Source organism: Scyliorhinus torazame, chromosome 6 (assembly GCF_047496885.1).
Source record: "Scyliorhinus torazame isolate Kashiwa2021f chromosome 6, sScyTor2.1, whole genome shotgun sequence".
NCBI classification, from domain to species: Eukaryota; Metazoa; Chordata; class Chondrichthyes; order Carcharhiniformes; family Scyliorhinidae; genus Scyliorhinus; species Scyliorhinus torazame.
The window spans coordinates 3,630,673-3,648,287 of record NC_092712.1 but is presented as its reverse complement, the minus strand read 5'-3'; the positions used below and the strand labels follow the sequence as shown (position 1 = coordinate 3,648,287).

Genomic DNA, 17,615 nt, shown 5'->3' with positions numbered 1-17,615 from the left:
CAGGACGCCCTGCACCCAGTCCCCCTGGAGTGGGACACCCTGCACCCACTGCCCTTGGAGCGGGACGCCCTGCACCCAGTCCCCCTGGTGCGGGACTCCCTGCACCCAGTCCCCCTGGAGCAGGACGCCCTGCACCCAGTCCCCCTGGAGCGGGAAACTATGCACCCAGTCCCCCTGGAGCGGGACTCCCTGCACCCACTGTCCCTGGAGCGGGACGCCCTGCACGCAGTCTTCCCGGAGCGGGACGCCCTGTACGCAGTCCCCCTGGAGCGGGACGCCCTGCAGCCAGTCCCCCTGGAGCGGGACGCCCTGAACCCACTGCCGCTGGAGCGGGACGCCCTGCACCCAGTCCCCCTGGAGCGGGACGCCCTGCGCCCATTGCCCCTGGAGCGGGACACCCTGCACCCACTGACCCTGGAGCGGGACACCCTGCCCCCACTGCCCCTGGAGCGGGACACCCTGCCCCCACTGCCCCTGGAGAGGGACGCCCTGCACCAAGTCCCCCTGGAGCGGGATTCCCTGCACCCACTGCCCCTGGAGCGGGACGCCATGCACCCACTGCCCCTGGAGCGGGACGCCCTGCATCCAGTCCCCATGGCGCGGGACGCCCTGCACCCAGTCCCCCTGGAGCGGGACACCCTGCACCCAGTCCCCCTGGAGCGGGACTCCCTGCACCCAGTCTCCCTGGAGCGGGACACCCTGCACCCAGTCCCCCTGGAGCGGGACGCCGTGCACCTAGTCCGTCTTGAGCGGGACTCCCTGCACCCACTGTCCCTGGAGCGGGACACCCTGCACCCAGTCCCCCTGGAGCGGGATTCCCTGCACACACTGCCCCTGGAGCGGGACGTCCTGCACCCAGTCCCCCTGGAGCGGGATTCCCTGCACACAGTCCCCCTGGAGCGGGACACCCTGCAGCCAGTCCCCCTGGAGCGGGACACCCTGCACCCACTGCCCCTGGAGCGGGACGTCCTGCACCCAGTCCCCCTGGAGCGGGACACCCTGCCCCCACTGCCCCTGGAGCGGGACGCCCTGCACCCAGTCCCACTGGTGCGGGACTCCCTGCACCCAGTCCCCCTGGAGCAGGACGCCCTGCGCCCAGTCCCCCTGGAGCGGGACGCCCTGCACCCAGTCCCCCTGGTGCGGGACTCCCTGCACCCAGTCCCCCTGGAGCAGGACGCCCTGCACCCAGTCCCCCTGGAGTGGGACACCCTGCACCCACTGCCCTTGGAGCGGGACGCCCTGCACCCAGTCCCCCTGGTGCGGGACTCCCTGCACCCAGTCCCCCTGGAGCAGGACGCCCTGCACCCAGTCCCCCTGGAGCGGGAAACTATGCACCCAGTCCCCCTGGAGCGGGACTCCCTGCACCCACTGTCCCTGGAGCGGGACGCCCTGCACGTAGATTCCCGGAGCGGGACGCCCTGTACGCAGTCCCCCTGGAGCGGGACGCCCTGCAGCCAGTCCCCCTGGAGCGGGACGCCCTGAACCCACTGCCGCTGGAGCGGGACGCCCTGCACCCAGTCCCCCTGGAGCGGGACGCCCTGCGCCCATTGCCCCTGGAGCGGGACACCCTGCACCCACTGACCCTGGAGCGGGACACCCTGCCCCCACTGCCCCTGGAGCGGGACACCCTGCCCCCACTGCCCCTGGAGAGGGACGCCCTGCACCAAGTCCCCCTGGAGCGGGATTCCCTGCACCCACTGCCCCTGGAGCGGGACGCCATGCACCCACTGCCCCTGGAGCGGGACGCCCTGCATCCAGTCCCCATGGCGCGGGACGCCCTGCACCCAGTCCCCCTGGAGCGGGACACCCTGCACCCAGTCCCCCTGGAGCGGGACTCCCTGCACCCACTGCCCCTGGAGCGGAACGCCCTGCACCCAGTCGCCCTGGAGCGGGACACCCTGCACTGACTGCCCCAGGAGGTGGACGCCCGGCACCCACTGCTCCTGGAGCGGGACACCCTGCACCCAGTCCCCCTGGAGCGGGACACACTGCACCCAGTCCCCCTGGAGCGGGACGCCCTGCACCCAGTCCCCATGGAGCGGGACACCCTGCACCAAGTTCCCCTGGAGCGGGACACCCTGCAACCACTGCCCCTGGAGCAGGTCGCGCAGCACCCAGTCCCCCTGGAGCGGGAAACTATGCACCCAGTCCCCCTGGAGCGGGACTCCCTGCACCCACTGTCCCTGGAGCGGGACGCCCTGCACCCAGTCCTCCGGGAGCGGGACGCCCTGTACGCAGTCCCCCTGGAGCGGGACGCCCTGCACCCAGTCCCCCTGGAGCGGGACGCCCTGCACCCAGTCCCCCTGGAGCAGGACGCCCTGCAGCCAGTCCCCCTGGAGCGGGACACCCTGCACCCACTGCCCCTGGAGCGGGACGCCCTGCACCCAGTCCCCCTGGAGCGGGACACCCTGCACCCACTGCCCCTGGAGCGGGACACCCTGCACCCAGTCCCCCTGGAGCAGGACGCCCTGCACCCAGTCCCCCTGGAGCGGGACACCCTGCACCCAGTCCCCCTGGAGTGGGACGCCCTGCACCCAGCCCCCCTGGAGCGGGACGCCCTGCACCAAGCCCCCCTGGAGCGGGACACCCTGCACCCAGCCCCCCTGGAGCAGGACACCCTGCACCCACTGCCCCTGGAGCGGGACACCCTGCACCCACTGCCCCTGGAGCGGTACACCCTGCACCCTGTCCCCCTGGAGCGGGACACCCTGCACCGACTGCCCCTGGAGCCGGACGCCCAGCACCCAGTCCCCCTGGAGCGGGACACCCTGCACCCACTGCCCCTGGAGCGGGACACCCTGCACCCACTGCCCCTGGAGCGGTACACCCTGCACCCTGTCCCCCTGGAGCTGGACACCCTGCACCCACTGCCCCTGGAGCGGGACACCCTGCACCCACTGCCCCTGGAGCGGGACGCCCTGCACCCACTGCCCCTGGAGCGGGGCACCCTGCACCCAGTCCCCCTGGAGCGGGACGCCCTGCACCCACTGCCCCTGGAGCGGGGCACCCTGCACCCAGTCCCCCTGGAGCGGGACGCCCTGCACCCACTGCCCCTGGAGCGGGACGCCCTGCACCCACTGCCCCTGGAGCGGGGCACCCTGCACCCACTGCCCCTGGAGCACGATGCCCTGCACCGAGTCCCCCTGGAACGGGACACACTGCACCCACTGCCCCTGGAGCGGGACGCCCTGCACCCTGTCCCCCTGGAGCGGGACACCCTGCACCCACTGCCCCTGGAGCGGGACGCCCTGCACCCTGTCCCCCTGGAGCGGGACACCCTGCACCCACTGCCCCTGGAGCGGGACGCCCTGCACCCAGTCCCCCTGGAGCGGGACGCCCTGCACCCACTGCCCCTGGGGAGGGAAGCACTGACCTGTGGATCTGGTGAGTCGGGTGATGAGGGCTCATCATGGGCTGTCACAGTGAGTGCTTCTCCCCTACGTTCCTCAATCGCCTGCTTCATCACCTTCAGCTCACTGGGGTGTGGTGTTGCTCTGCGCTGTAGCCGGCCCTAGAGGCAAGAAACAGAAACATTCCAGGACGTTACAGTCAAACCTTGTGCAGGAGATGCTTGTCCAACGTGAACATGTTCACATCCAGTACAGGACTGGGAACAGCAGACACACAGCTCCACATACCCAGGCTCGAACAACAGAGAGAGAGCTCCACATACCCAGGCTCTAAATGCAGACAGAGAGCTCCACATACCCAGGCTCGAACAGCAGACACACAGCTCCACATACCCAGGCTCGAACAGCAGACAGAGAGCTCCACATACCCAGGCTTGAACAGCAGACACACAGCTCCACATACTCAGGCTCGAGCAGCAGACAGACAGCTCCACAGACCCAGGCTCGAACAGCAGACACACAGCTCCACATACCCAGGCTCGAACAGCAGACACACAGCTCCACATACCCAGGCTCGAGCAGCAGACACACAGCTCCACAGACCCAGGCTCGAACAGCAGAGAGCTCCACATACCCAGGCTCGAGCAGCAGACACACAGCCCCACGTACCCAGGCTCGAACGGCAGACAGAGTGCTCCACATACCCAGGCTCGAACAGCAGAGAGAGAGCTTCACATACCCAGGCTCGAACAGCAGAGAGCTCCACATACCCAGGCTCGAACAGCAGACAGAGAACTCCACATACCCAGGCTCGAACAGCAGACACACAGCTCCACATACCCAGGCTCGAACAGCAGACACACAGCCCCACATACCCAGGCTCGAACGGCAGACAGAGTGCTCCACATACCCAGGCTCGAACAGCAGAGAGAGAGCTTCACATACCCAGGCTCGAACAGCAGAGAGCTCCACATACCCTGGCTCGAACAGCAGACAGAGAACTCCACATACCCAGGCTCGAACAGCAGACACACAGCTCCACATACCCAGGCTCGAACAGCAGACACACAGCTCCACATACCCAGGCTCGAACAGCAGACAGAGAGCTCCACATAGCCAGACTCGAACAGCAGACAGAGAGCTCCACAAACCCAGGCTCGAACAGCAGACACACAGCTCCACATACCCAGGCTCCAATAGCAGACACAGAGCTCCACATACCCACGCTCGAACAGCAGACACACAGCTCCACATAGCCAGACTCGAACAGCAGACAGAGAGCTCCACATACCCAGGCTCGAACATCAGACAGAGAGCTCCACATACCCAGTCTCGAAGAGCAGACACACAGCTCCACATACCCAGGCTCTAACAGCAGAGAGCTCAACATACCCAGGCTCGAACAGCAGACACACAGCTCCACATACCCAGGCTCGAACAGCAGACACACAGCTCCACATACCCAGGCTCGAACAGCAGACAGAGAGCTCCACATACCCAGGTTCGAACAGCAGACAGAGAGCTCCACATACCCAGGCTCGAACAGCAGACACACAGCCCCACATACCCACGCTCCAACAGCAGACACACAGCTCCACATACCCAGGCTCGAACAGCAGACAGAGAGCTCCACATACCCAGGCTCGAACAGCAGACAGAGAGCTCCACATACCCAGGCTGGAACAGCAGACAGAGAGCTCCACATACCCAGACTCGAACAGCAGACACACAGATCCACATACCCAGGCTCGAACAGCAGACACACAGCTCCACATACCCAGACTCGAACAGCAGACACAGAGCTTCACATACCCACGCTCGAACAGCAGACACACAGCTCCACATACCCAGGATCGAACAGCAGACAGAGCTCCACATACCCAGGCTCGAACAGCAGACACACAGCTCCACATACCCAGGCTCGAAATGCAGACAGAGAACTCCACATACCCAGGATCGAACAGCAGACAGAGAGCTCCACATACCCAGGCTCGAAAAGCAGAGAGAGAGCTCCACATACCCAGGCTCGAACAGCAGACGCACAGCCCCACATACCCAGGCTCGAACAGCAGACAGAGAGCTCCACATACCCAGGCTCGAACAGCAGACACAGAGCTCCACATAGCAACGCTCGAACAGCAGACACACAGCTCCACATACCCAGGCTCGAAATGCAGACAGAGAGCTCCACATACCCAGGCTCGAACAGCAGGCAGAGAGCTCCACATACCCAGGCTCCAACAGCAGACACGCAGCTCCACATACCCAGGCTCGAAGAGCAGACACACAGCTCCACATAGCCAGGCTCGAACAGCAGACAGAGAGCTCCACATACCCAGGCTCGAACAGCAGACACACAGCTCCACATACCCAGGCTCGAGCAGCAGACACACAGCTCCACATACCCAGGCTCAAACAGCAGACACACAGCCCCACATACCGAGGCTCGAACAGCAGACACACAGCTCCACATACACAGGCTCGAACAGCAGACAGAGAGCTCCACATACTCAGGCTCCAACAGCAGACACACAGCTCCACATACCCAGGCTCGAACAGCAGACACACAGCTCCACATACCCAGGCTCGAACAGCAGACACACAGCTCCACATACCCAGGCTCGAACAGCAGACACACAGACCCACATACCCAGGCTCGAACAGCAGACACACAGCCCCACATACCCAGGCTCGAACAGCAGACACACAGCTCCACATACACAGGCTCGAACAACAGACAGAGAGCTCCACATACCCAGACTCGAACAGCAGACACACAGCTCCACATACCCAGGCTCGAACAGCAGACACACAGCTCCACAGACCCAGGCTTGAACATCAGACACACAACTCCACATACCCAGACTCGAACAGCAGACACACAGCTCCACAGACCCAGGTTCGAACAGCAGACACACAGCTCCACATACCCACGCTCGAACAGCAGACACACAGCCCCACATACCCAGGCTCGAACAGCAGACAGAGAACTCCACATACCCAGGCTCGAACAGCAGACACACAGCTCCGCAGACCCAGGCTCGAACAGCAGACACACAGCTCCACATTCCCAAACTCGAACAGCAGACAGAGAGCTCCACATACCCAGGCTCGAACAGCAGACACACAGCTCCACATACCCAGGCTCGAACAGCAGACACACAGCTCCACATACCCAGGCTCGAACAGCAGACACAGAGCTCCACATACCCAGGCTCGAACAGCAGACACACAGCTCCACAGACCCAGGCTCGAACAGCAGACACACAGCTCCACATACCCAGGCTCGAACAGCAGACACACAGCTCCACATACCCAGGCTCGAACAGCAGACAGAGAGCTCCACAGACCCAGGCTCGAACAGCAGACACACAGCTCCACATACCCAGGCTCGAACAGCAGACACACAGCTCCACATACCCAGGCTCGAACAGCAGACAGAGAGCTCCACAGACCCAGGCTCGAACAGCAGACACACAGCTCCAGATACCCAGGCTCGAACAGCAGACACACAGCTCCACATACCCAGGCTCGAACAGCAGACAGAGAACTCCACATACACAGGCTCGAACAGCAGACACACAGCTCCACAGACCCAGGCTCGAGCAGCAGACACACAGCTCCACAGACCCAGGCTCGAGCAGCAGACACACAGCTCCACATACCCAGGCTCGAACAGCAGACACACAGCTCCACATACCCAGACTCGAACAGCATACAGAGAACTCCACATACCCAGGCTCGAACAGCAGACACACAGCTCCACATACCCAGGCTCGAATAGCAGACACAGAGCTCCACATACCCAGGCTCAAACAGCAGACAGAGAGCTCCACATACCCAGACTCGAACAGCATACAGAGAACTCCACATACCCAGGCTCGAACAGCAGACACACAGCTCCACATAGCCAGGCTCGAACAGCAGACACACAGCTCCACATACCCAGACTCGAACAGCAGACAGAGAGCTCCACATACCCAGGCTCGAATAGCAGACACAGAGCTCCACATACCCAGGCTCGAATAGCAGACACACAGCTCCACATACCCAGGCTCGAACAGCAGACACACAGCCCCACAAACCCAGGCTCGAACAGCAGACACACAGCCCCACATACACAGGCTCGAACAGCAGACACACAGCTCCACATACCCAGGCTCGAACAGCAGACAGAGAGCTCCACAGACCCAGGCTCGAACAGGAGAAACACAGCTCCACATACCCAGGCTCGAACAGCAGATACACAGCTCCACATACCCAGGCTCGAACAGCAGACAGAGAGCTCCACATACCCAGGCTCGAACAGCAGACACACAGCTCCACATACCCAGACTCGAACAGCAGACACACAGCTCCACATACCCAGACTCGAACAGCAGACACACAGCCCCACATACCCAGGCTCGAATAGCAGACACAGAGCTCCACATACCCAGACTCGAACAGCAGACACAGAGCTCCACATACCCAGACTCGAACAGCAGACACAGAGCTCCACATACCCAGACTCGAACAGCAGACACACAGCTCCACATACCCAGGCTCGAATAGCAGACACAGAGCTCCACATACCCAGGCTCGAATAGCAGACACAAAGCTCCACATACCCAGACTCGAACAGGAGAAACACAGCTCCACATACCCAGGCTCGAACAGCAGATACACAGCTCCACATACACAGGCTCGAACAGCAGACACACAGCTCCACATGCCCAGGCTCGAACAGCAGACACACAGCCCCACATACCCAGACTCGAACAGCAGACACACAGCTCCACATACCCAGGCTCGAACAGCAGACACACAGCTCCACATACCCAGGCTCGAATAGCAGACACAAAGCTCCACATACCCAGACTCGAACAGGAGAAACACAGCTCCACATACCCAGGCTCGAACAGCAGATACACAGCTCCACATACACAGGCTCGAACAGCAGACACACAGCTCCACATGCCCAGGCTCGAACAGCAGACACACAGCCCCACATACCCAGACTCGAACAGCAGACACACAGCTCCACATACCCAGGCTCGAACAGCAGACAGAGCTCCACATACCCAGGCTCGAACAGCAGACACACAGCTCCACATACCCAGGCTCGAAATGCAGACAGAGAACTCCACATACCCAGGATCGAACAGCAGACAGAGAGCTCCACATACCCAGGCTCGAAAAGCAGAGAGAGAGCTCCACATACCCAGGCTCGAACAGCAGACGCACAGCCCCACATACCCAGGCTCGAACAGCAGACAGAGAGCTCCACATACCCAGGCTCGAACAGCAGACACAGAGCTCCACATAGCAACGCTCGAACAGCAGACACACAGCTCCACATACCCAGGCTCGAAATGCAGACAGAGAGCTCCACATACCCAGGCTCGAACAGCAGGCAGAGAGCTCCACATACCCAGGCTCCAACAGCAGACACGCAGCTCCACATACCCAGGCTCGAAGAGCAGACACACAGCTCCACATAGCCAGGCTCGAACAGCAGACAGAGAGCTCCACATACCCAGGCTCGAACAGCAGACACACAGCTCCACATACCCAGGCTCGAGCAGCAGACACACAGCTCCACATACCCAGGCTCAAACAGCAGACACACAGCCCCACATACCGAGGCTCGAACAGCAGACACACAGCTCCACATACACAGGCTCGAACAGCAGACAGAGAGCTCCACATACTCAGGCTCCAACAGCAGACACACAGCTCCACATACCCAGGCTCGAACAGCAGACACACAGCTCCACATACCCAGGCTCGAACAGCAGACACACAGCTCCACATACCCAGGCTCGAACAGCAGACACACAGACCCACATACCCAGGCTCGAACAGCAGACACACAGCCCCACATACCCAGGCTCGAACAGCAGACACACAGCTCCACATACACAGGCTCGAACAACAGACAGAGAGCTCCACATACCCAGACTCGAACAGCAGACACACAGCTCCACATACCCAGGCTCGAACAGCAGACACACAGCTCCACAGACCCAGGCTTGAACATCAGACACACAACTCCACATACCCAGACTCGAACAGCAGACACACAGCTCCACAGACCCAGGTTCGAACAGCAGACACACAGCTCCACATACCCACGCTCGAACAGCAGACACACAGCCCCACATACCCAGGCTCGAACAGCAGACAGAGAACTCCACATACCCAGGCTCGAACAGCAGACACACAGCTCCGCAGACCCAGGCTCGAACAGCAGACACACAGCTCCACATTCCCAAACTCGAACAGCAGACAGAGAGCTCCACATACCCAGGCTCGAACAGCAGACACACAGCTCCACATACCCAGGCTCGAACAGCAGACACACAGCTCCACATACCCAGGCTCGAACAGCAGACACAGAGCTCCACATACCCAGGCTCGAACAGCAGACACACAGCTCCACAGACCCAGGCTCGAACAGCAGACACACAGCTCCACATACCCAGGCTCGAACAGCAGACACACAGCTCCACATACCCAGGCTCGAACAGCAGACAGAGAGCTCCACAGACCCAGGCTCGAACAGCAGACACACAGCTCCACATACCCAGGCTCGAACAGCAGACACACAGCTCCACATACCCAGGCTCGAACAGCAGACAGAGAGCTCCACAGACCCAGGCTCGAACAGCAGACACACAGCTCCAGATACCCAGGCTCGAACAGCAGACACACAGCTCCACATACCCAGGCTCGAACAGCAGACAGAGAACTCCACATACACAGGCTCGAACAGCAGACACACAGCTCCACAGACCCAGGCTCGAGCAGCAGACACACAGCTCCACAGACCCAGGCTCGAGCAGCAGACACACAGCTCCACATACCCAGGCTCGAACAGCAGACACACAGCTCCACATACCCAGACTCGAACAGCATACAGAGAACTCCACATACCCAGGCTCGAACAGCAGACACACAGCTCCACATACCCAGGCTCGAATAGCAGACACAGAGCTCCACATACCCAGGCTCAAACAGCAGACAGAGAGCTCCACATACCCAGGCTCGAACAGCAGACACACAGCTCCACATAGCCAGGCTCGAACAGCAGACACACAGCTCCACATACCCAGACTCGAGCAGCAGACAGAGAGCTCCACATACCCAGGCTCGAATAGCAGACACAGAGCTCCACATACCCAGGCTCGAATAGCAGACACACAGCTCCACATACCCAGGCTCGAACAGCAGACACACAGCCCCACAAACCCAGGCTCGAACAGCAGACACACAGCCCCACATACACAGGCTCGAACAGCAGACACACAGCTCCACATACCCAGGCTCGAACAGCAGACAGAGAGCTCCACAGACCCAGGCTCGAACAGGAGAAACACAGCTCCACATACCCAGGCTCGAACAGCAGATACACAGCTCCACATACCCAGGCTCGAACAGCAGACAGAGAGCTCCACATACCCAGGCTCGAACAGCAGACACACAGCTCCACATACCCAGACTCGAACAGCAGACACACAGCTCCACATACCCAGACTCGAACAGCAGACACACAGCCCCACATACCCAGGCTCGAATAGCAGACACAGAGCTCCACATACCCAGACTCGAACAGCAGACACAGAGCTCCACATACCCAGACTCGAACAGCAGACACAGAGCTCCACATACCCAGACTCGAACAGCAGACACACAGCTCCACATACCCAGGCTCGAATAGCAGACACAGAGCTCCACATACCCAGGCTCGAATAGCAGACACAAAGCTCCACATACCCAGACTCGAACAGGAGAAACACAGCTCCACATACCCAGGCTCGAACAGCAGATACACAGCTCCACATACACAGGCTCGAACAGCAGACACACAGCTCCACATGCCCAGGCTCGAACAGCAGACACACAGCCCCACATACCCAGACTCGAACAGCAGACACACAGCTCCACATACCCAGGCTCGAACAGCAGACACACAGCTCCACATACCCAGGCTCGAATAGCAGACACAAAGCTCCACATACCCAGACTCGAACAGGAGAAACACAGCTCCACATACCCAGGCTCGAACAGCAGACACACAGCTCCACATACCCAGGCTCGAACAGCAGACACATAGCTCCACATACCCAGACTCGAACAGCAGACACACAGCTCCACATACCCAGACTCGAACAGCAGACACACAGCTCCACATACCCAGGCTCGAACAGCAGACACACAGCCCCACATACCCAGACTCGAACAGCAGACACACAGCTCCACATACCCAGGCTCGAACAGCAGACACACAGCCCCACATATCCACGCTCGAACAGCAGACAGAGAGCTCCACATACCCAGACACGAACAGCAGACAGAGAGCTCCACATACCCAGACTCGAACAGCAGACAGAGAGCTCCACATACCCAGGCTCGAACAGCAGACACACAGCCCCACATACCCAGACTCGAACAGCAGACAGAGAGCTCCACATACCCAGGCTCGAACAGCAGACAGAGAGCTCCACATACCCAGACTCGAACAGCAGACAGAGAGCTCCACATACCCAGGCTCGAACAGCAGACAGAGAGCTCCACATACCCAGACTCGAACAGCAGACAGAGAGCTCCACATACCCAGACTCGAACAGCAGACAGAGAGCTCCACATACCCAGACTCGAACAGCAGACACACAGCCCCACATACCCAGACTCGAACAGCAGACAGAGAGCTCCACATACCCAGGCTCGAACAGCAGACAGAGAGCTCCACATACCCAGGCTCGAACAGCAGACACACAGCTCCACATACCCAGACTCGAACAGCAGACACACAGCTCCACATACCCAGGCTCGAACAGCAGACAGAGAGCTCCACATACCCAGGCTCGAACAGCAGACACACAGCTCAACATACCCAGGCTCGAACAGCAGACACTCAGCTCCATATACCCAGGCTCGAACAGCAGAGAGAGAGCTCCACATACCCAGGCTCGAACAGCAGAGAGCTCCACATACCCAGGCTCGAACAGCAGACACACAGCTCCACATACCCAGACTCGAACAGCAGACACACAGCTCCACATACCCAGGCTCGAACAGCAGACAGAGAGCTCCACATAGCCAGGCTCGAACAGCAGACAGAGAGCTCCACAAACCCAGGCTCGAACAGCAGACACACAGCTCCACATACCCAGGCTCCAATAGCAGACACAGAGCTCCACATACCCACGCTCGAACAGCAGACACACAGCTCCACATAGCCAGACTCGAACAGCAGACAGAGAGCTCCACATACCCAGGCTCGAACAGCAGACAGAGAGCTCCACACACCCAGTCTCGAAGAGCAGACACACAGCTCCACATACCCAGGCTCTAACAGCAGAGAGCTCAACATACCCAGGCTCGAACAGCAGACACACAGCTCCACATACCCAGGCTCGAACAGCAGACACACAGCTCCACATACCCAGGCTCGAACAGCAGACAGAGAGCTCCACATACCCAGGTTCGAACAGCAGACAGAGAGCTCCACATACCCAGGCTCGAACAGCAGACACACAGCCCCACATACCCACGCTCCAACAGCAGACACACAGCTCCACATACCCAGGCTCGAACAGCAGACAGAGAGCTCCACATACCCAGGCTCGAACAGCAGACAGAGAGCTCCACATACCCAGGCTGGAACAGCAGACAGAGAGCTCCACATACCCAGACTCGAACAGCAGACACACAGCTCCACATACCCAGACTCGAACAGCAGACACAGAGCTTCACATACCCACGCTCGAACAGCAGACACACAGCTCCACATACCCAGGATCGAACAGCAGACAGAGCTCCACATACCCAGGCTCGAACAGCAGACACACAGCTCCACATACCCAGGCTCGAAATGCAGACAGAGAGCTCCACATACCCAGGATCGAACAGCAGACAGAGAGCTCCACATACCCAGGCTCGAACAGCAGAGAGAGAGCTCCACATACCCAGGCTCGAACAGCAGACGCACAGCCCCACATACCCAGGCTCGAACAGCAGACAGAGAGCTCCACATACCCAGGCTCGAACAGCAGACACAGAGCTCCACATAGCAACGCTCGAACAGCAGACACACAGCTCCACATACCCAGGCTCGAAATGCAGACAGAGAGCTCCACATACCCAGGCTCGAACAGCAGGCAGAGAGCTCCACATACCCAGGCTCGAACAGCAGACACACAGCTCCACATACCCAGGCTCGAATAGCAGACACAGAGCTCCACATACCCAGGCTCAAACAGCAGACAGAGAGCTCCACATACCCAGGCTCGAACAGCAGACACACAGCTCCACATAGCCAGGCTCGAACAGCAGACACACAGCTCCACATACCCAGACTCGAACAGCAGACAGAGAGCTCCACATACCCAGGCTCGAATAGCAGACACAGAGCTCCACATACCCAGGCTCGAATAGCAGACACACAGCTCCACATACCCAGGCTCGAACAGCAGACACACAGCCCCACAAACCCAGGCTCGAACAGCAGACACACAGCCCCACATACACAGGCTCGAACAGCAGACACACAGCTCCACATACCCAGGCTCGAACAGCAGACAGAGAGCTCCACAGACCCAGGCTCGAACAGGAGAAACACAGCTCCACATACCCAGGCTCGAACAGCAGATACACAGCTCCACATACCCAGGCTCGAACAGCAGACAGAGAGCTCCACATACCCAGGCTCGAACAGCAGACACACAGCTCCACATACCCAGACTCGAACAGCAGACACACAGCTCCACATACCCAGACTCGAACAGCAGACACACAGCCCCACATACCCAGGCTCGAATAGCAGACACAGAGCTCCACATACCCAGACTCGAACAGCAGACACAGAGCTCCACATACCCAGACTCGAACAGCAGACACAGAGCTCCACATACCCAGACTCGAACAGCAGACACACAGCTCCACATACCCAGGCTCGAATAGCAGACACAGAGCTCCACATACCCAGGCTCGAATAGCAGACACAAAGCTCCACATACCCAGACTCGAACAGGAGAAACACAGCTCCACATACCCAGGCTCGAACAGCAGATACACAGCTCCACATACACAGGCTCGAACAGCAGACACACAGCTCCACATGCCCAGGCTCGAACAGCAGACACACAGCCCCACATACCCAGACTCGAACAGCAGACACACAGCTCCACATACCCAGGCTCGAACAGCAGACACACAGCTCCACATACCCAGGCTCGAATAGCAGACACAAAGCTCCACATACCCAGACTCGAACAGCAGACACACAGCTCCACATACCCAGGCTCGAACAGCAGACACACAGCTCCACATACCCAGGCTCGAATAGCAGACACAAAGCTCCACATACCCAGACTCGAACAGCAGACACACAGCTCCACATACCCAGGCTCGAATAGCAGACACAAAGCTCCACATACCCAGACTCGAACAGCAGACACACAGCTCCACGTACCCAGGCTCGAACAGCAGACACACAGCCCCACATACCCAGACTCGAACAGCAGACACACAGCTCCACATACCCAGGCTCGAACAGCAGACACACAGCCCCACATATCCACGCTCGAACAGCAGACAGAGAGCTCCACATACCCAGACTCGAACAGCAGACACACAGCCCCACATACCCAGACTCGAACAGCAGACAGAGAGCTCCACATACCCAGGCTCGAACAGCAGACAGAGAGCTCCACATACCCAGGCTCGAACAGCAGACACACAGCTCCACATACCCAGACTCGAACAGCAGACACACAGCTCCACATACCCAGGCTCGAACAGCAGACAGAGAGCTCCACATACCCAGGCTCGAACAGCAGACACACAGCTCAACATACCCAGGCTCGAACAGCAGACACTCAGCTCCATATACCCAGGCTCGAACAGCAGAGAGAGAGCTCCACATACCCAGGCTCGAACAGCAGAGAGCTCCACATACCCAGGCTCGAACAGCAGACACACAGCTCCACATACCCAGACTCGAACAGCAGACACACAGCTCCACATACCCAGGCTCGAACAGCAGACAGAGAGCTCCACATAGCCAGGCTCGAACAGCAGACAGAGAGCTCCACAAACCCAGGCTCGAACAGCAGACACACAGCTCCACATACCCAGGCTCCAATAGCAGACACAGAGCTCCACATACCCACGCTCGAACAGCAGACACACAGCTCCACATAGCCAGACTCGAACAGCAGACAGAGAGCTCCACATACCCAGGCTCGAACAGCAGACAGAGAGCTCCACATACCCAGTCTCGAAGAGCAGACACACAGCTCCACATACCCAGGCTCTAACAGCAGAGAGCTCAACATACCCAGGCTCGAACAGCAGACACACAGCTCCACATACCCAGGCTCGAACAGCAGACACACAGCTCCACATACCCAGGCTCGAACAGCAGACAGAGAGCTCCACATACCCAGGTTCGAACAGCAGACAGAGAGCTCCACATACCCAGGCTCGAACAGCAGACACACAGCCCCACATACCCACGCTCCAACAGCAGACACACAGCTCCACATACCCAGGCTCGAACAGCAGACAGAGAGCTCCACATACCCAGGCTCGAACAGCAGACAGAGAGCTCCACATACCCAGGCTGGAACAGCAGACAGAGAGCTCCACATACCCAGACTCGAACAGCAGACACACAGCTCCACATACCCAGACTCGAACAGCAGACACAGAGCTTCACATACCCACGCTCGAACAGCAGACACACAGCTCCACATACCCAGGATCGAACAGCAGACAGAGCTCCACATACCCAGGCTCGAACAGCAGACACACAGCTCCACATACCCAGGCTCGAAATGCAGACAGAGAGCTCCACATACCCAGGATCGAACAGCAGACAGAGAGCTCCACATACCCAGGCTCGAACAGCAGAGAGAGAGCTCCACATACCCAGGCTCGAACAGCAGACGCACAGCCCCACATACCCAGGCTCGAACAGCAGACAGAGAGCTCCACATACCCAGGCTCGAACAGCAGACACAGAGCTCCACATAGCAACGCTCGAACAGCAGACACACAGCTCCACATACCCAGGCTCGAAATGCAGACAGAGAGCTCCACATACCCAGGCTCGAACAGCAGGCAGAGAGCTCCACATACCCAGGCTCCAACAGCAGACACGCAGCTCCACATACCCAGGCTCGAAGAGCAGACACACAGCTCCACATAGCCAGGCTCGAACAGCAGACAGAGAGCTCCACATACCCAGGCTCGAACAGCAGACACACAGCTCCACATACCCAGGCTCGAGCAGCAGACACACAGCTCCACATACCCAGGCTCAAACAGCAGACACACAGCCCCACATACCGAGGCTCGAACAGCAGACACACAGCTCCACATACACAGGCTCGAACAGCAGACAGAGAGCTCCACATACTCAGGCTCCAACAGCAGACACACAGCTCCACATACCCAGGCTCGAACAGCAGACACACAGCTCCACATACCCAGGCTCGAACAGCAGACACACAGCTACACATACCCAGGCTCGAACAGCAGACACACAGCTCCACATACACAGGCTCGAACAACAGACAGAGAGCTCCACATACTCAGGCTCCAACAGCAGACACACAGCTCCACAGACCCAGGCTTGAACAGCAGACACACAGCTCCACATACCCAGACTCGAACAGCAGACACACAGCTCCACATACCCAGGCTCGAGCAGCAGACACACAGTTCCACAGACCCAGGCTCGAACAGCAGACACACAGCTCCACATACCCAGGCTCGAACAGCAGACACACAGCCCCACATACCCAGGTTCGAACAGCAGACACACAGCTCCACATACCCACGCTCGAACAGCAGACACACAGCCCCACATACCCAGGCTCGAACAGCAGACAGAGAACTCCACATACCCAGGCTCGAACAGCAGACACACAGCTCCGCAGACCCAGGCTCGAACAGCAGACACACAGCTCCACATTCCCAAACTCGAACAGCAGACAGAGAGCTCCACATACCCAGGCTCGAACAGCAGACACACAGCTCCACATTCCCAAACTCGAACAGCAGACAGAGAGCTCCACATAACCAGACCCGAACAGCAGACAGAGAGCTCCACATACCCAGGCTCGAACAGCAGACACACAGCTCCACATACCCAGGCTCGAACAGCAGACACACAGCTCCACATACCCAGGCTCGAACAGCAGACAGAGAGCTCCACAGACCCAGGCTCGAACAGCCGACACACAGCTCCAGATACCCAGGCTCGAACAGCAG

At 59.4% G+C, this 17,615-nt stretch overlaps 1 protein-coding gene across 1 annotated transcript in view; it reads right to left on the bottom strand.

The window, feature by feature from the left end:
- The window catches only part of LOC140425665 (protein scribble homolog), a gene marked incomplete at its 5' end in the record, with an annotated part of 1,618,068 nt that overhangs the window by 1,137,901 nt on the left and 462,552 nt on the right, over positions 1-17,615 (bottom strand). The window contains 1 exon segment of the mRNA XM_072510160.1: positions 3,374-3,511. Coding sequence (XP_072366261.1) covers positions 3,374-3,511 — 138 coding nt within the window.